This window comes from Triticum aestivum, chromosome 4B (assembly GCF_018294505.1).
Source record: "Triticum aestivum cultivar Chinese Spring chromosome 4B, IWGSC CS RefSeq v2.1, whole genome shotgun sequence".
NCBI lineage: Eukaryota > Viridiplantae > Streptophyta > Magnoliopsida > Poales > Poaceae > Triticum > Triticum aestivum.
In genome coordinates, this window is record NC_057804.1 from 150,448,902 (window position 1) to 150,472,698 (window position 23,797).

The 23,797-nt window shown below is 43.3% G+C and overlaps 2 protein-coding genes across 2 annotated transcripts; one reads left to right on the top strand and one right to left on the bottom strand.

Annotated features, from left to right (window-relative positions):
* Nucleotides 1-17,157: 17,157 nt before the first annotated feature.
* LOC123091561 (bifunctional bis(5'-adenosyl)-triphosphatase/adenylylsulfatase FHIT) lies at nt 17,158-20,141 on the top strand. The gene is made up of 4 exons (XM_044513093.1): nt 17,158-17,455; nt 18,919-19,065; nt 19,523-19,621; nt 19,716-20,141. The coding sequence occupies exons 1-4, from the start codon at nt 17,342-17,344 to the stop codon at nt 19,833-19,835; spliced, it is 480 nt and encodes a 159-aa protein (XP_044369028.1). The 5' UTR covers nt 17,158-17,341; the 3' UTR covers nt 19,836-20,141.
* A 351-nt stretch (nt 20,142-20,492) lies between these two features.
* Nucleotides 20,493-21,208, bottom strand: LOC123091563 (uncharacterized). The gene has a single exon (XM_044513094.1). It carries the CDS (start codon nt 21,110-21,112, stop codon nt 20,699-20,701), a length of 414 nt encoding a protein of 137 aa, XP_044369029.1. The 5' UTR covers nt 21,113-21,208; the 3' UTR covers nt 20,493-20,698.
* Between the last annotated feature and the right edge of the window lie 2,589 nt (nt 21,209-23,797).

Genomic DNA, 23,797 nt, shown 5'->3' on the forward strand with positions numbered 1-23,797 from the left:
CACACTCAAGGCAAAAGCTTTCACGGAGCCACCAAAGAAATAACATAAGAAAGACAAGGTGGACGTGAAAGAAAGGATATCAACTAGAGATGTAATTTCTCTCAAGTGTATAAGGTTCTATGTAGACGAAATCATGATGATGATATATATATATATATATATATATATATATATATATCTACAAAGAAGAATGTACACCCGAAATAGTTACAACACGAAGGAACAAGATATCCACAAGGAAGTCATAAATATACCAATAAGATATTTGCTTGAAAGCATAACACTTGGCTAGATATGGTCTTATTGTATATAAATGAAGTCCAATCACACATCCATCAAAGACATCACAACTAGCAACAAGAGATCATCGTTGGGATGCTTTGAGAAAGGAAACAAGTATCACAAGATATGAAATGAATATCATGCCAAGATGCAACCTACACAAGGTTGAATGCAAGAGAGGAAAGCATGAATAGATACTTGTTACCGAGATATCATTGGAAGGATGTAGTAGATACCAATTGAAGGTAGATAGTAGTTCATTGATCATCCTAGCTTGACTCCAATATGCACATGGTGACAACACCTTCCTTGTGAGTGAGCCGAGCATCCAATGCATCTCCAAATGTTCCTAGAAGAACAACACAAACTAAACGGTACCCAAACTCATTGGGACCAAATAGTTAGAAACACCAATACATAGGACAAACTCCACATAAATATGTGCATATAGATATGAAAATGAATTTCATGCACATCTCATCCAATTTGAGACTTGGTGGAGTTTCCCCTATATATTGGGTCAAAGAAAGAAAGCATGCCAAATGAAATACATGAAGTAAACATGCATGCTCAAGACTTTCAAAACCCGAAACCAAAGACAAAGAAATGCCAAGTGAAAAGGATACCAAATGGAGAAATCATCACTTGGAAGATATCATTAAAGATACATCAAGGAATGAGATATCCATTGATACACACTAAACTAAAGATGTCAAACTCCCAAAGAGAGGATGGTTCCAAACAAACCAAGCTCTCAACAAAGTTTCATGATGGCACAAAGTACCAAAAAGAAATGGCTTGCCTTCCACCAAAACACACTTGATAAGGATCACAAGAAGAGTGTTCTAAAGAAAATAGAATAGCTCCCCCACGAGTTGTGCATTATATAGGATTTGCATTTGAATACAAAATGCACAAGGTGGGATCACCACTTTCACTATATCTAGAAAACACTAGACAAGAACAAGAAATAAACAAGATCCACAAGTGGTAGGGAAGACAACGGGAGTTGACACAAACCTTGGCAAGAGAAAAGGCAAATAAAACAAAAGCCAATGTAAAGATGATCAATAAATTCTACCACACATAAGTGACTACCAATTGTCAAAAGACAAGAAGTATTTGGAAATAATTCCCGGTGGTAGATAGCAAGGATATCCAACATCATCTTCACACCAAACACAAGCAAATTGCAACTTGTAGAGCTAACATGCCACCTAGGAACAAGATAATTTACAATATCAATTCTAGGTGACAATATCTCAAATGTACACATTTTCTAGGCTTGTAATATGCACTTAGCATATTACTCCCCCATAATGTGATACCAATAAGAACTTAACAAGAGGCAATAAGAGGATCCAACACGAGATAATCAATGGAATTTTTAGAATTTGAATTTCTCATGAGAGATATACCACCTAGCGACTAGATAATCTTGTAATATCAATACTAGATGGTATTCCTCATGTACACACATTTATAGGATTGTGAGGTGCACAAAGCACATCACTCCCCCAAAATGGGATGTTCCATTAATCTCTCACACGAGCCAACTAGGATACAAACAAGAAGCATAAAGGCTCAACGCACGACACACACGTACATGATGTGCAAACCAACACACACATACTTGATTGCTCAAGATAAGCAAGTTGGAATCACAACATATACAAACACATGCAAGGAACAAAACCAAAACATGCAAGGGGGCAAGTAACTTTCAATGTAAGCAATTTTAAGTACAAGTTACCGCAAGGAGGCACATTGGATATAAGATAGAAACTTGATAATCCAATTGACTTGGCTTGAGACAATAAGAATGATGAAGTCCCCTTAATTCTTCATAATGTAGCCAAGTCTCCAATGCCCTCCAACAACACCTATTGATCAAGTTTGAGCTTGTTGGTCCCCAACCAAGTTGGGTCCTAAGAGGTTAGTCACAATAGGTTTGGCTACCCAAATGGTTCTTTGCTTGACACCACTTTGAGTACCAACAAACTTGGCAAACACATTGCCAACCTTATCCTTCCCAAGAGAATAGATATCATCAATAATAATTGGGTTGGATAAGTTACCACTAGTGCATGAAGAAGCGACGTGACCTTTCTCACGACATAAGTAGCAACGTCTACTCTTCACTTTCTTCTCACTTGATTTCTCAACTTGAGAAGCATTAACTTGAGTCTTCTTGGGAAGAGGCCTTTCTTCAACTTGAGGTTGAGCATGAGATTGAACTTGTGCCCTCTTCCCTTGTTGCTTGACACTAATGGCCTTCTTCTTCAATGGGCAAGATCTAACATGATGCCCTTCAACTTTGCACTTGAAGCAAACAATCTTGGCCGAATTCTTGACTTGTTCTTGGCCCTTCTTCTTGTTCATCTTGGACTTCTTCTTCTTATTGGAGTTGAATCCAAGTCCACCTTTGTCATTGGGGGATTTTTGCACACTCAAGATATTGTTGAGTGTGGATTTCCCTTCATGACACTTTTCCAAGTCTTTCTTCAAAGAAGTGACTTGGGCCTTGAGCTCTTTGATTTCCTCTACATGGTTAGTCTCAACACAAGTACTAGAGGAAGTATAAGCTTCATCGTTAGAGCAACAAGGCAAGGAAAGCAATTCATCACAAGATGTACCAACATTGTGAGTAGATGAATTACAAGGACTAGCACATGGCAATATACTATTTTGACTAGAAGTAGTGCTAGTATCCACATGAGGCTCACTAGATGTTACCTTAGCAATCATGGCCTCATGAGCTATCTTTAGCACACTATGGGATACTAGAAGATCATCATGAGAGCTTGAGAGCTTTTCATGACTTTCTTCCAATTTCCCATAATTGCTAGATAGCACCTCAAGTTGAGCCCGTAGCTCAACATTCTCCTTCAAAATGGATGTTTCACAAGTAATAGAGTTAGTAGCACAAGCATCATCATTAACAACAAGAGGAGAAGGCAACTTGGCAAGCTCTTTTAAATAAGAAGCTTCAAGTTGAGCATGAGACTCGGTGAGTTTGATGAGCTCACCCTTGATGACCCTTGAGCCATTTTCGAGGTGCTCAAAATCCTCAAGGAGTCTAGCATGAGCAACTTCAAGCTTAGCATTTTTAGTTTCAAAACATTGGCCACCTCAAGAGCTCTATCATGAGATTCCTTCACTCTAGATAATTCTAGAGCAAAAGTCTCCTCAAGAGATTCCTTGGTGGTTTGTTCAAGTTCAAGAGCTTGAGAGAGGTCCGCAATCTCATTAGCGTAATCACGCCCATGACCTTCCATTTTATCAATGGTGACCTCATGCTCCTCTAGATGAGATTCCAACTCCTCAATATATTTCTTGCCTCAATGGCAATGGACATTATTTCCATGAAGTTGGAACGAGCAATTTTATTTTTATGAAGAGCTTTAAAAATCATTTCCCCCTTAGTTTTTAAGGAGGCAACATTATCATTCTCTTCATCATTATCCTCATCATCATTAGCATCAACATCATCATCAAGAGACATATTGGGGTACAAAGTAGGAGATACCTTTGACGCCTTAGCCATAAGGCAAAAAGCAATAGATGATGATGTAGGATCCCTTGAGGCACCATTAAACACCACATCTTGTTCCATGGAGTGTTCGGTTTCCTCTACATTGTTAGCACAACAATTCGAGGAAATAGATGCATTTTTATCATGGCAACAAGACATAGCAAGCATATCATCATGAGATTTAGTCAAGCAATTTCTACATGATATGCAAGGACTATCAACACAAGCATGTGAAACATTTGGAGTGCTCGAAGTGTTAAAGCCCAAAGAAGGAGCATTGCAATAATATAGTGATGAAGGATCATCCACAATAAGCATACTATCATCATTGCAATGACCAACACTACTCACCATATCATTACCTTGTGGCAAACCACATGTAGGTGAAGTAGAAGAAGTTGAGAAGACTATACGACCGGAGGTGGAGGGAGAACAATCATCCCCACAAATCTTGGACACACCATATTTATCTTGAAGCTTTGTCCACAACTCATGAGCATCCCGGAACGGCATGAGTTGAAATATAACTACATTGCTCAAAGCATCGAAAAGCACATTAGAAGCTTGAGCATTGAGATAAGAGTTTTTCTCATCCTCTAAAGATAATCTTTGGGGATCCTTTGGAGGAGAAAAACCCATATCTACAATTCGCTCTAAATTTGGGTCCATGACCCTAAAGAGATTAAGCATGCGAATTACCCAAACATCAAAATTTGTGCCATCGAAACTAAGAGTGTCAGAGAATCCTAATCCCCTAGTCGACATCTTTACTCTCTAGGCGGTTAAGCCTAATAAAGAGAGACGAGGCTCTGATACCAATTGAAAGATCGTGGATGTCGCCTAGAGGGGGGGGTGAATAGGCGCTTTAAAATAATTACGGTTTAGGCTTGAACAAATGCGGAATAAACCTAGCGGTTAATTTGTCAAGCACAAAACCTAAAACAACTAGGCTCACCTATGTGCACCAACAACTTATGCTAAGCAAGATAAGCAACTATGTGATAGCAAGATATATGACAAAGAACAATATGGCTATCACAAAGTAAAGTGCATAAGTAAAGGGCTCGGGTAAGAGATAACCGAGGCACGCGGAGACGACGATGTATCCCGAAGTTCACACCCTTGCGGATGCTAATCTCCGTTTGGAGCGGTGTGGAGGCACAATGCTCCCCAAGAAGCCACTAGGGCCACCGTAATCTCCTCACGCCCTCGCACAATGCAAGATGCCGTGATTCCACTAAGGGACCCTTGAGGGCGGTCACCGAACCCGTACAAATGGCAACCCTTGGGGGCGGTCACCGAACCCGTACACTTTGGCAACCCTTGGGGGCGGTCACCGGTACCCGTCAAATTGCTCGGGGCGATCTCCACAACCTAATTGGAGACCCCGACGCTTGCCCGGAGCTTTACACCACAATGATTGAGCTCCGAACACCACCAACCGTCTAGGGCGCCCAAGCACCCAAGAGGAACAAGCTCAAGGGCACCAAGCACCCAAGAGTAATAAGCTTCTCAACTTCACTTCCACGTATCACCGTGGAGAACTCAAACCGATGCACCAAATGCAATGGCAAGGGCACACGGAGTGCCCAAGTCCTTCTCTCTCAAATCCCACCGAAGCAACTAATGCTAGGGAGGAAAATGAGAGGAAGAACAAGAAGGAGAACACCAAGAAATCCAAGATCTAGATCCAAGGGGTTCCCCTCACATAGAGGAGAAAGTGATTGGTGGAAATGTGGATCTAGATCTCCTCTCTCTTTTCCCTCAAAAACTAGCAAGAATCCATGGAGGGATTGAGAGTTAGCAAGCTCGAAGAAGGTCAACAATGGGGGAAGAACACGAGCTCAAAGGATAAGGTTGAATGGGGAAGAAGACCCCCTTTTATAGGAGCTCCCGAATCCAACCGTTATGCTCACAGCCCGCACAGAGCGGTACTACTGCTAGGGCGGTAGAACCCCTTCGAAACACAACAGCGAGGAGGCAAAAAGGCCAAAAGAACCTTTGGAGCGGTAGTACCGCTCGACCTCACGGTACTACCGCTCGACCTCACGGTACTACCGCAAATGGTAGCGGTACTACTGCTTGCGAGCGGTACTAAAAAAATACTTCTGTGCCTACTTCCGCTGAGCAAAACACGAGATTTTGGTCCGGAGCGGTACTACCGCTTAGGAGCCGCGGTAGTACTGCTCTGGGGCGGTACTACCGCTCAGGAGCCGCGGTAGTACCGCTCTGGAGCGGTAGTAAAAATTACATCCGCTCTAGTCGCGGTAGTACCGCTGCAGCCTTTACCAAAACAACCACAACTTTTGCATCCGGACTCCGAATTCGACGAAACCAAGTTTGTTGGAAAGATAGCGACAAGGGCTAACACAATCTTGATAGAAAAACCAATAATAAGCAAATGATAAAAGTCCCAAAAGAAAATGGTGAGAACCCTTCCTCGGATAAGACCGGTAAAACCTCCAACACCGAAAACATCATAGAAGACGCATGCAAACTCCGTTTTCGATGAACTCAAGCTTGTCATCAAGATGACCATAAGCTCTAAGACTCACAAAGAGAACCAAACAAGAACCAAGAAACATGATGCAAGGATGCAATGGTTTGAGCTCTCGACGAACGATACGATCAAGCTACTCACTTGAGAGCCCCCCTTGATAGTACGGCTATCGATCCTATAACCCGGTCTCCCAACTACCACCATGAGACCGGTAAAATAGAAAACCTATCAAGGGCAAACCTTTGCCTTGCACATGATCCACTTGAGCTAGATGATGACGATCTTGACTCCCTCAAGTTGGACCACCTTTCTTGATTGCGTTGGCTCGATGAAGACTAGATGATTGCTCCCCCATAGTCCACTATGGGTGAGCCACTCTTCGGCACATCTTCACAAGTCCATTGACACCACAATGGATGGCAAGATTCAAGCACTTGATCTCTTCGTGATGCTCCACTTGAACTTGCACACGGCAATCTTGATGACGATCACCACTTGATGTCATCCTTTCCATGGGTTGTATGATATCTTCCTCTTGACGCAAGCCCATGGACACGTACCTAACCCCACATAGAACTCTCACATAGACCATGGGTTAGTACACAAAGTGCAATGGACAATGCTTACCATACCATGGGATCACTTGATCCCTCTCGGTACATCTTCTACGCTTTGTGAGTTGATCAACTTGATTCACTCTTGACTTAGTCTTGATCAACCTTGAATCTTTCCAACTCTCTTCATTTGGATGATGTCTTGAAGGTAAACATGAATGATCACACAATCTTCTTCTTCAAGACATGCTTGCAATAAGCTCAACACTCACATGACCAATCTTTGGATAATTCCTTAATAGCACCTTGGTCAATCACAAACTCTCCTTGAAACCAACACATGGACTCCAAGAAAAGCCTATGGACAAACCCTTCAAATATAACTCAAGGCAATCATTAGTCCATAGAGATTGTCATCAATTACCAAAACCAAACATGGGGGCACCGCATGTCCTTTCAATCTCCCCCATTTTGGTAATTGATGACAATCACTTTCAAGAGAGTTTATATAAGGAATTATGCATCACCATGCAATGCACCAACCAATAATGCATGCATATGAGATGCAAATGCTAAGGAAACAAAAACCAAAGCTACTCCACAAAACTCTCTGAAACTTCTCCCCCATTGGCATCGATTGCCAAAATGGGCGAAAATCTTAGAAGGCCAATATAAATTGTGGTCCTCCATAAATTGTGTATTTCTCAACAAGAGAGTGGAATGCAATACACATATCCAACTGCCAATACTTGGAGGAAGACAAACTATATTGATGCCCAAAGATTGCAACAGAAAGATATGCCACAAAGACATAACAAAGAGAGACACAAGCAATCAGAAGATACCAATTGAAGCAAGCAATCAACGGATATCAATTGAACCAACTAGACCAATGATCCTACATGCCACAAGAATAAAGATATTATGATAAGCGCAAAGGAGTGTTCTAAAGAAACTAGAGAAGCTCCCGATGATTTGTGCACACATAAGAATTTTTTATTTGAATACAAAGTGCACAAAATAGGATCATAGCTCCCCCAAAATCAATAGAAACTCACATCCAGTGCAAGTGAGCATATAGGAAACAAAGCCTAGCGCTTGCAACAAGCACATGGTTGAGCAACATGTAAAAGAGGCAACTTAAGAATAGGCTCAACCAAAATGATGTGTGTGAGTCATGGCGAAGCACTTGAGAAGACTAAAATTAGGATGAGCATTAAGCATCAACATAGTCTTGAAAGAATGAGGCACACGGTGCAAGGCCTATCATTCCCACACACAACTAGCAAATGGGTTCACAAGCTTACTAATAAGCATATAAAGAACCTATGCTTGTGACAACCCGTGGTGAAGATAGAAGATGAAAGCCTCATCAAGACGAGGGATGCCAATTAAGATGGCAAAAGCCTCGTAAAGATAAGCATGAGGAAAATAATCTTCACCACACAAGAGTGCATCAAGATGCAACGATAGAGGACACACACTCAAGGCAAAAGCTTTCACGGAGCCACCAAAGAAATAACATAAGAAAGACAAGGTGGACGTGAAAGAAAGGATATCAACTAGAGATGTAATTTCTCTCAAGTGTATAAGGTTCTATGTAGACGAAATCATGATGATGATATATATATATATATATATATATATATATATATATATATATATCTACAAAGAAGAATGTACACCCGAAATAGTTACAACATGAAGGAACAAGATATCCACAAGGAAGTCATAAATATACCAATAAGATATTTGCTTGAAAGCATAACACTTGGCTAGATATGGTCTTATTGTATATAAATGAATTCCAATCACACATCCATCAAAGACATCACAACTAGCAACAAGAGATCATCGTTGGGATGCTCTGAGAAAGGAAACAAGTATCACAAGATATGAAATGAATATCATGCCAAGATGCAACCTACACAAGGTTGAAAGCAGGAGAGGAAAGCATGAATAGATACTTGTTACCGAGATATCATTGGAAGGATGTAGTAGATACCAATTGAAGGTAGATAGTAGTTCATTGATCATCCTAGCTTGACTCCAATATGCACATGGTGACAACACCTTCCTTGTGAGTGAGCCGAGCATCCAATGCATCTCCAAATGTTCCTAGAAGAACAACACAAACTAAACGGTACCCAAACTCATTGGGACCAAATAGTTAGAAACACCAATACATAGGACAAACTCCACATAAATATGTGCATATAGATATGAAAATAAATTTCATGCACATCTCATCCAATTTGAGACTTGGTGGAGTTTCCCCTATATATTGGGTCAAAGAAAGAAAGCATGCCAAATGAAATACATGAAGTAAACATGCATGCTCAAGACTTTCAAAACCCGAAACCAAAACAAAGAAATGCCAAGTGAAAAGGATACCAAATGGAGAAATCATCACTTGGAAGATATCATTAAAGATACATCAAGGAATGAGATATCCATTGATACACACTAAACTAAAGATGTCAAACTCCCAAAGAGAGGATGGTTCCAAACAAACCAAGCTCTCAACAAAGTTTCATGATGGCACAAAGTACCAAAAAGAAATGGCTTGCCTTCCACCAAAACACACTTGATAAGGATCACAAGAAGAGTGTTCTAAAGAAAATAGAATAGCTCCCCCACGAGTTGTGCATTATATAGGATTTGCATTTGAATACAAAATGCACAAGGTGGGATCACCACTTTCACTATATCTAGAAAACACTAGACAAGAACAAGAAATAAACAAGATCCACAAGTGGTAGGGAAGACAACGGGAGTTGACACAAACCTTGGCAAGAGAAAAGGCAAATAAAACAAAAGCCAATGTAAAGATGATCAATAAATTCTACCACACATAAGTGACTACCAATTGTCAAAAGACAAGAAGTATTTGGAAATAATTCCCGGTGGTAGATAGCAAGGATATCCGACATCATCTTCACTCCAAACAAAAGCAAATTGCAACTTGTAGAGCTAACATGCCACCTAGGAACAAGATAATTTACAATATCAATTCTAGGTGACAATATCTCAAATGTACACATTTTCTAGGCTTGTACTATGCACTTACCATATTACTCCCCCATAATGTGATACCAATAAGAACTTAACAAGAGGCAATAAGAGGATCCAACACGAGATAATCAATGGAATTTTTAGAATTTGAATTTCTCATGAGAGATATACCACCTAGCGACTAGATAATCTTGTAATATCAATACTAGATGGTATTCCTCATGTACACACATTTATAGGATTGTGAGGTGCACAAAGCACATCACTCCCCCAAAATGGGATGTTCCATTAATCTCTCACACAAGCCAACTAGGATACAAACAAGAAGCATAAAGGCTCAACGCACGACACACACGTACATGATGTGCAAACCAACACACACATACTTGATTGCTCAAGATAAGCAAGTTGGAATCACAACATATACAAACACATGCAAGGAACAAAACCAAAACATGCAAGGGGGCAAGTAACTTTCAATGTAAGCAATTTAAGTACAAGTTACCGCAAGGAGGCACATTGGATATAAGATAGAAACTTGATAATCCAATTGACTTGGCTTGAGACAAAAGAATGATGAAGTCCCCTTAATTCTTCATAATGTAGCCAAGTCTCCAATGCCCTCCAACAACACCTATTGATCAAGTTTGAGCTTGTTGGTCCCCAACCAAGTTGGGTCCTAAGAGGTTAGTCACAATAGGTTTGGCTACCCAAATGGTTCTTTGCTTGACACCACTTTGAGTACCAACAAACTTGGCAAACACATTGCCAACCTTATCCTTACCAAGAGAATAGATATCATCAATAATAATTGGGTTGGATAAGTTACCACTAGTGCATGAAGAAGCGACGTGACCTTTCTCACGACATAAGTAGCAACGTCTACTCTTCACTTTCTTCTCACTTGATTTCTCAACTTGAGAAGCATTAACTTGAGTCTTCTTGGGAAGAGGCCTTTCTTCAACTTGAGGTTGAGCATGAGATTGAACTTGTGCCCTCTTCCCTTGTTGCTTGACACTAATGGCCTTCTTCTTCAATGGGCAAGATCTAACATGATGCCCTTCAACTTTGCACTTGAAGCAAACAATCTTGGCCGAATTCTTGACTTGTTCTTGGCCCTTCTTCTTGTTCATCTTGGACTTCTTCTTCTTGTTGGAGTTGAATCCAAGTCCACCTTTGTCATTGGGGGATTTTTGCACACTCAAGATATTGTTGAGTGTGGATTTCCCTTCATGACACTTTTCCAAGTCTTTCTTCAAAGAAGTGACTTGGGCCTTGAGCTCTTTGATTTCCTCTACATGGTTAGTCTCAACACAAGTACTAGAGGAAGTATAAGCTTCATCGTTAGAGCAACAAGGCAAGGAAAGCAATTCATCACAAGATGTACCAACATTGTGAGTAGATGAATTACAAGGACTAGCACATGGCAATATACTATTTTGACTAGAAGTAGTGCTAGTATCCACATGAGGCTCACTAGATGTTACCTTAGCAATCATGGCCTCATGAGCTATCTTTAGCACACTATGGGATACTAGAAGATCATCATGAGAGCTTGAGAGCTTTTCATGACTTTCTTCCAATTTCCCATAATTGCTAGATAGCACCTCAAGTTGAGCCCGTAGCTCAACATTCTCCTTCAAAATGGATGCTTCACAAGTAATAGAATTAGTAGCACAAGCATCATCATTAACAACAAGAGGAGAAGGCAACTTGGCAAGCTCTTTTAAATAAGAAGCTTCAAGTTGAGCATGAGACTCGGTGAGTTTGATGAGCTCACCCTTGATGACCCTTGAGCCATTTTCGAGGTGCTCAAAATCCTCAAGGAGTCTAGCATGAGCAACTTCAAGCTTAGCATTTTTAGTTTCAAAACATTGGCCACCTCAAGAGCTCTATCAGTAGATTCCTTCACTCTAGACAATTCTAGAGCAAAAGTCTCCTCAAGAGATTCCTTGGTGGTTTGTTCAAGTTCAAGAGCTTGAGAGAGGTCCGCAATCTCATTAGCGTAATCACGCCCATGACCTTCCATTTTATCAATGGTGACCTCATGCTCCTCTAGATGAGATTCCAACTCCTCAATGTATTTCTTGCCATCAATGGCAATGGACATTATTTCCATGAAGTTGGAACGAGCAATTTTATTTTTATGAAGAGCTTTAAAAATCATTTCCCCCTTAGTTTTTAAGGAGGCAACATTATCATTCTCTTCATCATTATCCTCATCATCATTAGCATCAACATCATCATCAAGAGACATATTGGGGTACAAAGTAGGAGATACCTTTGACGCCTTAGCCATAAGGCAAAAAGCAATAGATGATGATGTAGGATCCCTTGAGGCACCATTAAACACCACATCTTGTTCCATGGAGTGTTCGGTTTCCTCTACATTGTTAGCACAACAATTCGAGGAAATAGATGCATTTTTATCATGGCAACAAGACATAGCAAGCATATCATGAGATTTAGTCAAGCAATTTCTACATGATATGCAAGGACTATCAACACAAGCATGTGAAACATTTGGAGTGCTCGAAGTGTTAAAGCCCAAAGAAGGAGCATTGCAATAATATAGTGATGAAGGATCATCCACAATAAGCATACTATCATCATTGCAATGACCAACACTACTCACCATGTCATTACCTTGTGGCAAACCACATGTAGGTGAAGTAGAAGAAGTTGAGAAGACTATACGACCGGAGGTGGAGGGAGAACAATCATCCCCACAAATCTTGGACACACCATATTTATCTTGAAGCTTCGTCCACAACTCATGAGCATCTCGGAACGGCATGAGTTGAAATATAACTACATTGCTCAAAGCATCGAAAAGCACATTAGAAGCTTGAGCATTGAGATAAGAGTTTTTCTCATCCTCTAAAGATAATCTTTGGGGATCCTTTGGAGGAGAAAAACCCATATCTACAATTCGCTCTAAATTTGGGTCCATGACCCTAAAGAGATTAAGCATGCGAATTACCCAAACATCAAAATTTGTGCCATCGAAACTAAGAGTGTCAGAGAATCCTAATCCCCTAGTCGACATCTTTACTCTCTAGGCGGTTAAGCCTAATAAAGAGAGACGAGGCTCTGATACCAATTGAAAGATCGAGGATGTCGCCTAGAGGGGGGGGTGAATAGGCGCTTTAAAATAATTACGGTTTAGGCTTGAACAAATGCGGAATAAACCTAGCGGTTAATTTGTCAAGCACAAAACCTAAAACAACTAGGCTCACCTATGTGCACCAACAACTTATGCTAAGCAAGATAAGCAACTATGTGATAGCAAGATATATGACAAAGAACAATATGGCTATCACAAAGTAAAGTGCATAAGTAAAGGGTCGGGTAAGAGATAACCGAGGCACGCGGAGACGACGATGTATCCCGAAGTTCACACCCTTGCGGATGCTAATCTCCGTTTGGAGCGGTGTGGAGGCACAATGCTCCCCAAGAAGCCACTAGGGCCACCGTAATCTCCTCACGCCCTCGCACAATGCAAGATGCCGTGATTCCACTAAGGGACCCTTGAGGGCGGTCACCGAACCCGTACAAATGGCAACCCTTGGGGGCGGTCACCGAACCCGTACACTTTGGCAACCCTTGGGGGCGGTCACCGGAACCCGTCAAATTGCTCGGGGCGATCTCCACAACCTAATTGGAGACCCCGACGCTTGCCCGGAGCTTTACACCACAATGATTGAGCTCCGAACACCACCAACCGTCTAGGGCGCCCAAGCACCCAAGAGGAACAAGCTCAAGGGCACCAAGCACCCAAGAGTAATAAGCTTCTCAAACTTCACTTCCACGTATCACCGTGGAGAACTCAAACCGATGCACCAAATGCAATGGCAAGGGCACACGGAGTGCCCAAGTCCTTCTCTCTCAAATCCCACCGAAGCAACTAATGCTAGGGAGGAAAATGAGAGGAAGAACAAGAAGGAGAACACCAATAACTCCAAGATCAAGATCCAAGGGGTTCCCCTCACATAGAGGAGAAAGTGATTGGTGGAAATGTGGATCTAGATCTCCTCTTTCTTTTCCCTCAAAAACTAGCAAGAATCCATGGAGGGATTGAGAGTTAGCAAGCTCGAAGAAGGTCAACAATGGGGGAAGAACACGAGCTCTAAGGATAAGGTTGAATGGGGAAGAAGACCCCCTTTTATAGGAGCTCCCGAATCCAACCGTTATGCTCACAGCCCGCACAGAGCGGTACTACTGCTAGGGCGGTAGAACCCCTTCGAAACACAACAGCGAGGAGGCAAAAAGGCCAAAAGAACCTTTGGAGCGGTAGTACCGCTCGACCTCACGGTACTACCGCTCGACCTCACGGTACTACCGCAAATGGTAGCGGTACTACTGCTTGCGAGCGGTACTAAAAAAATACTTTTGTGCCTACTTCCGCTGAGCAAAACACGAGATTTTGGTCCGGAGCGGTACTACCGCTTAGGAGCCGCGGTAGTACTGCTCTGGGGCGGTACTACCGCTCAGGAGCCGCGGTAGTACCGCTCTGGAGCGGTAGTAAAAAATTACATCCGCTCTAGTCGCGGTAGTACCGCTGCAGCCTTTACCAAAACAACCACAACTTTTGCATCCGGACTCCGAATTCGACGAAACCAAGTTTGTTGGAAAGATAGCGACAAGGGCTAACACAATCTTGATAGAAAAACCAATAATAAGCAAATGATAAAAGTCCCAAAAGAAAATGGTGAGAACCCTTCCTCGGATAAGACCAGTAAAACCTCCAACACCGAAAACATCATAGAAGACGCATGCAAACTCCGTTTTCGATGAACTCAAGCTTGTCATAAAGATGACCATAAGCTCTAAGAATCACAAAGAGAACCAAACAAGAACCAAGAAACATGATGCAAGGATGCAATGGTTTGAGCTCTCGAAGAACGATACGATCAAGCTACTCACTTGAGAGCCCCCCTTGATAGTACGGCTATCGATCCTATAACCCGGTCTCCCAACTACCACCATGAGACCGGTAAAATAGAAAACCTATCAAGGGCAAACCTTTGCCTTGCACATGATCCACTTGAGCTAGATGATGACGATCTTGACTCCCTCAAGTTGGACCACCTTTCTTGATTGCGTTGGCTCGATGAAGACTAGATGATTGCTCCCCCATAGTCCACTATGGGTGAGCCACTCTTCGGCACATCTTCACAAGTCCATTGACACCACAATGGATGGCAAGATTCAAGCACTTGATCTCTTCGTGATGCTCCACTTGAACTTGCACACGGCAATCTTGATGATGATCACCACTTGATGCATCCTTTCCATGGGTTGTATGATATCTTCCTCTTGACGCAAGCCCATGGACATGTACCTAACCCCACATAGAACTCTCACATAGACCATGGGTTAGTACACAAAGTGCAATGGACAATGCTTACCATACCATGGGATCACTTGATCCCTCTCGGTACATCTTCTACGCTTTGTGAGTTGATCAACTTGATTCACTCTTGACTTAGTCTTGATCAACCTTGAATCTTTCCAACTCTCTTAGTTTGGATGATGTCTTGAAGGTAAACATGAATGATCACACAATCTTCTTCTTCAAGATATGCTTGCAATAAGCTCAACACTCACATGACCAATCTTTGGATAATTCCTTAATAGCACCGAGGTCATCACAAACTCTCCTTGAAACCAACAAATGGACTCCAAGAAAAGCCTATGGACAAACCCTTCAAATATAACTCAAGGCAATCATTAGTCCATAGAGATTGTCATCAATTGCCAAAACCAAACATGGGGGCACCGCATGTCCTTTCACATGTGCACACAAAAGGAGCATATATTTTAGCAAAAATGCAGTCCACTGAACTAGGGCACATATGACTAACAAATTTAGCATGCACATAACTGAATCACAGGTGGCAAACAATACTCTGCCACTTTCAATGAACACATCCAGTGCTTAATCACCAAAGCAAGAAAAATACCGGCTTTGCACATGCTAAGAACCTTCTCCCAATCATTGTTCCTTCAAACGCAACAAGCCTCTCTGATGGCTTCCCATGCTTCTCGCAGAACGCCATCAGATCTAGCTCAAGGCCCTTGTAATCCGGGTCCTCAAGTGAGAAAGGCACCTGCACAATCAAAAGGACAGCAAGAGGACACATCAAATCAAACGAAATCCTCACAACAAAGACCACCTACACACAAAAATCCCCAAAATTCCTAAACCTAACCCTAACCCTAGCTCCAATGGAGTAACTAACCTGGTTCAGGCCATCGATGGAGGTTTCGGAGTACATGTACGAGAGGCTTGAGTTGTCATCGCTGCTCTCGTCTTCCAGAACCATGGCTGCGGCGGTGTGGTGTGGCAGCCGGCGGTGGCGGGCGCAGGCGACGGCGACGCAGAGAGCAGGAAGAAAGGAAGAGGAAGGCGAGCGGGGTTGGGTCGGGATCTGGCTCGGTCGCACAGCCGCGACTATAACGGTGTGAGCCGGCCTCGTCCTAGTCAGCGCGTAGTCAGCGCGCGGGCATGCGCGCACTGGCCAGCGTGGCGCCTGACGGCGGGCCCAACCGATCAGTTTATCTGTCAATACGTATAAAACACACTTTTAGTCTTTTTTGCAACGGCTCGCCCCGATCTTGGTACTGACACGTAAAAATATCAATCTTGGTACAAATCTGCTTCCAATGCCCAATTGTGGTACTTCTGTGCAATTTACTCAACATGGAGCCGCAGTCGACGCCTCCTGTCCACAGCGAGAGAAGGGGCTAAACCCGTGGCTGAGGACGGCAACCTCCAGCAGGATGTTGAAGGTGGAGGAGAGTGGTGTCTGCGCCGGGAAGATTGGGCGTGGGTGAGGGACTGAGGGGTAGGCGGATCGGCCGCGGTTCGTCCGTGCGGCGGCCGCTCGCGTCCCAACAGGCAGCGGGATGCATCATGTGCTCGGGCGATTAGTTTCCTATTTTCGCGTCGCGTGATTAGGGTGATGCGGGTCGTGGAATTACATATTTTCCTCCGCGGTGGAGTACGGTCAGTTAATTTAAATTACTAAGTGCACATAGAAAATGGATCAAGTTAAGGCCAGCCGTTAGATTAAGTTTAGTGGGACTAATCGTGTGGTGTTGGCTGGGTCGTACGGTGTTGTGGGGCTAATTACGGGGTGCACGTAAGAAAGTTCTTGTTTTTGTTTGATTGTTTGATAGTAGTGGTGATTACTGGCTATGCATCTAAAAAAACTCCCTCCCTCAAAAAAAAAAACAAAAAAACTCGCTGTTCTGAAAAAAAGTAATAAAACTCGCTGTTGTTGCTCTCGGCCGGCTGTAGTGCTGCTGCTCCTTGCGCTCTCCGCCCTCTCCCGGTCTCCCCAATCTCCCCGCCGCCGCGGGCTCCTTGCTGCCTGCGTCCGCTTCCGACCTTCCGTGCTCCGTCTTCTCCCCGTCTTCCCCGCTCCCACCTCCGCGCTGCCCTCGAGGATGGAAGAGCCGCCGCTGTACAAGTTCGGGCCGTATAAGATCGACGCGAGGGAGGTCTTCCACGCCACGCCCCTCTCCTACGCCATGGTCAACCTCCGCCCCCTCCTCCCTGGTAGTCTTGACGCCCTATTCGCCCCTTTCCCTTGCCTCGCCTCTAGGGTTTTGTTTGCTGTAACTATTCAATGCCAGTCTGCCGCTCCTGACTTAGAATCACGCTAGGACGCTTATATATCTCGATGAATCGCATGAGCATGTGACACATGCTTAGAAAAATTAGCCCGCCCTTGCGAATGCGGCTAATGGCACATCAGATTTTTTGTGTAGACCAGATGATAGATGAGAAATTCACTCTTCAGACCACCATGAAAATAATTTTAACACACTAGATCGTGTTAGATAGATTAGATCCCAATTTCGTTTATTTCGGGGAGTTATGCCCAGCTTCGAGAATGGAGATCTTCTGCAGTTCTTTAGCATCAACGTTAACCTGGGAGAAACAAGTAGCGGAACGGGTTTCATTCTTTATTTTTGGGCACATGGATCCCCTTCTCCGAAGCATAAACATTAGACTAAGTACTCTGCAGTCAAGCTTTTTTCTTTGCTTAAGAGAATGCTATGCATCCCTCTCACGGTGCCTTGTTTTGTTTTATCGGCACAGGGTTCCTAGTCATCAATCTCCGGATCCTGCAATGCATGCTTTCCTATTCGTGCCTTCCTATGTAGTTCTTGCACATATAATCCATTTAAGTTATCTGTTTGGACAATTGAAAATCCATTCCATTCAATCACATTCGACTCTTATGTACAAATCACCATGTTCATGAATGGTGGATTTGTTTCTGTTACCATTTTGTACGATGGCGATTTGTAATTTTAGATTTGTATCTTTTGTACTTCTGGCTGCTATTTTGTATTTATCTATGTCAATCTTACTCTGCAGGTCATATCCTTTGATTTGGCAAAGACGTTTCTGTGGTTTAGAGTTATGAGAGTGCTAATGAGGACATGCCTGGATGGGGTCTCCTGGTTTTGTCATACTATCGATTACTTTGATTCACTTGCTTGTTTATGCCTGCTAAATCTCATGGATACAGTCCAAACACTTCTAACAAAAAAGGATGACTGGTTTTTGTTATCAATTGGAGAATATATTGCCGCATATTTTCATAGTCTTTTGCATTGATATATAAATAAAATCGATATATCAAGGATGTCGATACTAGAATCTGGTTTCATGTATGTGAGTGGCTTATAAAAAGTGATTGAAACATCCGTCATTAATTCTTCAAAAGTAATAATATTAAATGTCATGTCATCCCAACCAATTGATCTTCATCTTCTTATGGTTGAGTTGTATGCAGCAGTTAGTTCCAGTGTGCAACCTATTCATACTGATATATGCACTTCTTTGGTATATAACTTTTACTTGAGGTAATACCCCATTGTCTTTTTTTTCCCTGCCATTCAGCTGTTCACAACATTTATAATTTGGAGTTTAGCATCTATTACAGTTTAAAGTTTCATATGATGAGAACACATGTTTTATGGTATATACTATTTTACCTTGACAATACACACATGTCCTCGTGTGCCCCAAACGCGTGGTGAAACGATTTGCTGATCTAAGTTCTGATGAGACTAGTGATTTGTGGGTAACTGCAAAAGAAGTTGGTGCAAAGCTCGAGCAGTACCACAAAGCTTCTTCCATCACATTCGCGATTCAGGTAAAGTCTATATCTATGTGATGAATAGCTCAGCGTCCAAATTTTATGTAGTTTGTTTCTACTCCCTCCGTTCACAAATACTCCCTCCGTCCCAAAATACTTGTCGGAGAAATGGATAAAATTGGATGTATCTATAACTAAAATACATCCAGATTCATGCATTTCTCCGACAAGTATTTTCGGACGGAGGGAGTATAAGATGTTTTGCCAGTTCAATTTGAACTACCAAAACGTCTTATATTTAGGAACAGAGGTAGCACAATTTAAAGGGGTTCACCTTATTGATTTTCCTGTTGTGTGGTACACAACAAAATAGAATGTGTTAGCTGTGGAATAAGTTACATTTGACTACTGTGGTTTTTTCCTTTGGTTACTTTGTTCACCTTTGCCTTACAAAGTCACAATAATCAATGGCGGAAGGAGCAGCTGCTGAATTATAGCTATTTGTACTTATCAGGATGGTCCTCAGGCTGGCCAAACAGTTGCCCATGTCCACATCCACGTCATCCCCAGGAAGAAAGGAGATTTCGAGAAAAACGATGAAATATATGATGCGGTAAAATGACCTTGGTGTTCCGTTGATATTATCTGATCCAGTTTTCTTTTCTGGTTGATTCTGACATAAGGCTTGTCATTTTGCCTTGTAACAGACTGACGTGAAAGTGAAAGAGAAGGAAATGAAGGAGAAGCTTGACCTAGATGTCGAAAGAAAAGATAGAAGCATGGAAGAAATGGCTCATGAGGCCACCGAGTACCTCGCTCTTTTCTGATGAACTCTAATTTTCATCCACTGCCACTCTTGCCTAAATAAGCCTTGTGACTGCTTGTCCTTGATTGCGCGTTGTGGTTCTTATTCTCCACGGACCTGGTAGCGTCCAGTCCAAATCTGATGTGGTGGTATTGCTTCATCGTAAGAATATATCGCACATCTGATGTAGTGGTATCGGGAGATCACTTGTTCGTCGTAACTCGTAAGAATATACTATTGGGCTGGTTATTCTCCCTTACGTGCCAATCAAATTTATTTCCCCATTGATTTTGGTTTTGGATAATAAAGGAAAGGAAAAGATTTGATATTTGATTGGAAAAAGCAGAGGGAGGCTTGAGTGCTAGCCAGAGCTTATTGGCATTTGATGGGAGATTTGGTGCATATGTCGTCGTGCCACTTGGCATCAAATGACGGACCATGCACGATTGCACAATTATTGACGGATGCTTCATATATGCTCGTATTGGCATCTAAGTGCAGTCATAGTCAGAGCAACTTTTTTTCTTGGGTGCGTGCAAGAGTCAGTGCTTTGGAAAGTGAAGGTTAGGTACTGGTACCTGTCTATCTTGCGATGCTTTGCAACGAGTCAACAACGAAATTTTTGTTCGGCAGAAAAGGGAAGGGGGCAAAATCGGTCAAATACAACTGCTGCCAACTCTCTAGAGACGAGTAGAAATTATTTCGACAGTACCCAAAAGAATTGACATCGGTAGTACAAAGAAATGAAAAACAAATCGTGAGCTATATCTGCAGTGCCATTTGGTAGGCATATAACCTTTTTCCAAATCGAAGTAAAAGTAATAGCATGTCGAAAACAGCTAGCAGGTTGATGAGGACGATCGGTGACGAGGGCGATCGGTGTCCCTAGGTGGCGGTGCAGTTGTTGCCGGCGCCGGCGTCGGCGCCGCAGCCGCATGTGCGTGGGGAGAAGGCGCAGACGCCGAAGGGCTTGCCGGGGACGTTGCAGTCGATGGCGTAGCAGCACCGCGTGTCCACGCATGAGCTGCTCGCGCTGGCGTTGCTGCCGCTCCCTGCCGCCGCGCAGCACCGGCACCCCATGCACAGCTGGAACGGCTCGTACCTTCCTCCGCCCGGCGCCTCGTCCCCGGCGGCGGCTACCCTCGCGGCCGGGAGCGCCACCGATCGGTACACCACGGCGCGAACCGGCACGTATCCCGCCGGGGCCGGCGATGGACGCGACGTCGCACCTCTGCCGGCTTGGATGGAGGCGAGGACCAGGAGAAGTATGAGAGAGTTGGATGGCACGTGGTGCGCCATGCTTGTCTTGTGGGCTTGTGGAGGATGAAACTGGGAAGGAGAGGAAAATAAGCAAGCTGCACCCTTTTGGGGACTAGCCAACTAGCCAAGTGACAATGGTCTGTTTGGATCCATGGGTTAGAGTTAGTTTGCATTAGTTTGGACTCAACTAACCCAAAAGTATCCGAACAGGAGGGTTAGATTGGGTTAGATGCATCTAACCCATCTAAAAATCTAACCCACCCAAGAGGTGCTTATTTGGGTTAGTCTTCTCAGGAGCACTAAAAAACACATTTTTCTCTCGCTCTCTCCGCAACAGATCCCTCCACACTTCCTCGAAGCTTCTCGTCCTATTCCTCCCTCCCTCTCACAATGTTCGTGAAGGCGCTTGGCCATATCCGCGCTTCATCTAACCCTGTCATCCAAACACCTCTTTGGTTAGAGTTAGTTCAGAGTTAGTTTAGGGTTAGAATCTAACTCTAACCTCTAACTGAGTTAGAGTATCCAAACAGAGCAAATGGAGTTTGGCAGGGCAGCAACTCCACATGTACTACAAGGAGATCATTTCGGGTGTGTTAGAGCGTCTACAGCCGACAAATCCGGCCTCCTATACGATCCGTGGATACGTCACGTCGGAGGACGCACTCGGACGGCCCCTGCCCGACATCCACGTATATTAAATCCGGACTTTCCAATCCATGCAAATCCATACACTACATCATACTCCTTTTGTTCCTAAATAATAAATATAAGTCTTTTTAGACATTTCAAATGGACTACAACGTATAGATGTATGTAGACATATTTTGAAGTGTAGATTCACTCATTTCGCTTCTTATGGAGTTACTTGTTGGTATCTCTTGAAAGACTTATATTTGGGAACGGAGGGAGTACACAATGTCGCACGTGAATAACAAATGTTGGTACCAAAAATAGATAGTTCTTATATAAAATTTATTTTAAGTGCACAACTCAAACATTAGTTCTTTGGTTTTCATTCTAGGTCCACATATGTTTCACAAGATTATTGAGTAGCTGGGCATGCACATGATGATCTCGAAGGTTCTGATGCATCTGCAGGAAGTTCATAAGTTGATTTGCATCTTGATCTTTCGGGATTTGAACTTTTCTCTCGGCAATTCAAAATCATTTGGTTGGGCAACACCATCACCCTCATCCTCGGCAGCCATAACGTGCAAAATAACACAATATGTCATCAACTGCCACAAAATTTCTGATTCCCACATCATTGCAGCTCCACTAACAATTCCCCAACGAGCTTGAAGCACTTTGAATGCCCTCTCCATATCGTTCCTAGTTGCTTCCTGCATTGATGCAAAGTGGCTTTGTTTGCTGCCATATGGTTTGGATATGGTCTTGAGAAACGCCGCCCAGTGAGGGTAGATGCCATCGACAAGACAATATCCCATATTGTAGTCACGACCACCGACAGTGTAGTTGCACGACTGTGATTCCCCATTACAAAGCCTCCTGAACACGGAGATCGTTGAAGCACGTTGATGTCGTTGTGAGAACCCGGCATTCCAAAGTAAGCATGCCAAATCCATAAGTCATGTGATATCACTGCTGCAAGTATCATGTTGGCCATTTTGGTATGACCTTGATACATTCCTCGCAAACCTTTGGGGCAGTTCTTTCATTGCCAATGCATGCAATCAATTGATCCAAGCATTCCTGAAAACCCTCAGACCTCTTCAATAACCAACAACATTTATGTGTCCTGCACATTTGGTTCTCTCGGATGCTCGGCTCCAAACACTCGCACCATGGTGCGGGCAAACTTGACAATAGTCTTCATCATGTGCTCTCCCCCATCCGGACCATCTCACCAACGACATATGTGACAGTACCAACTGCGAGCATCCTCAGAGTACCCGTGCATTTCTACTTAGCATAGAAACAAAGTTGGCAGCAGCAACCCCTTATGAGCTTGAAGTAGTCATCATGTGCCTCCACTCCCTCCACAATGCACAAAAACAATGGTTTCCGCATGCGAAAACCATGACAAAACCATGGATTATCCGGGAAAGTTGCTTTCAGAGCAAAGTAGTCCTTGCGCAGTAGCCGTGCTCCAGACACCCTATTCTGATTGATCACTCTTCTTCCTTTAATAGAGTCCTTGAAGTTGAGAATATTTACCGATCCATTTCCTCTTGCATGCTCATGAGCATGATCATGTCCACTTCTTCGTCTGAATACAATGAATTGAAGAACTCATCTTGAATCATTTGATCAAGCTTCGTCGATCCATACTCCTCGTCCGATGAAACATCAAAATCATCATTTTCCCTACAAATAAATCACAAAAAACTGGGTCGGAGAATGTGTCGAACACATAGAGCGCAAGGGGCGGCCCGAGAGTTGCCAGACGTACCCCGACGGCAAGGACGGGACAGAGGACAGTTGTGCCGGTACTGGCGGCGCAGAGGCTCGGAACGATAGCGGAGCAAGGGTGGTGGTGGAGCTGCGAGACGTCTGTCGTGAAGGAGGAAGAAGAGATGAGAGAGCAAATGGATCCGGTAGGTCGAGGGGGCGGATTTGGTGCAATTTATGGTGGGGTAGGGTTGTCGGGTCTGACGTGGCGGACGCGTCCGGGCGCCCCCATATATGTCCCAGATTTGGGATAGATATGAGGTGTGTCGGTCAGCCTGAGCGTTTGAGGCCCGTTTGAGGAGCCCGTCTGGG

Coding starts and splice junctions, on each gene's coding strand:
- LOC123091561 (XM_044513093.1), top strand. CDS start 17,342: ATGGAAGAGCCGCCGCTGTACAAGTTCGGGCCGTATAAGATCGACGCG. Junction 19,066..19,522: donor CCATCACATTCGCGATTCAG/GTAAAGTCTATA, acceptor TGTACTTATCAG/GATGGTCCTCAGGCTGGCCA. Junction 19,622..19,715: donor ACGATGAAATATATGATGCG/GTAAAATGACCT, acceptor GCCTTGTAACAG/ACTGACGTGAAAGTGAAAGA.
- LOC123091563 (XM_044513094.1), bottom strand. CDS start 21,112: ATGGCGCACCACGTGCCATCCAACTCTCTCATACTTCTCCTGGTCCTC.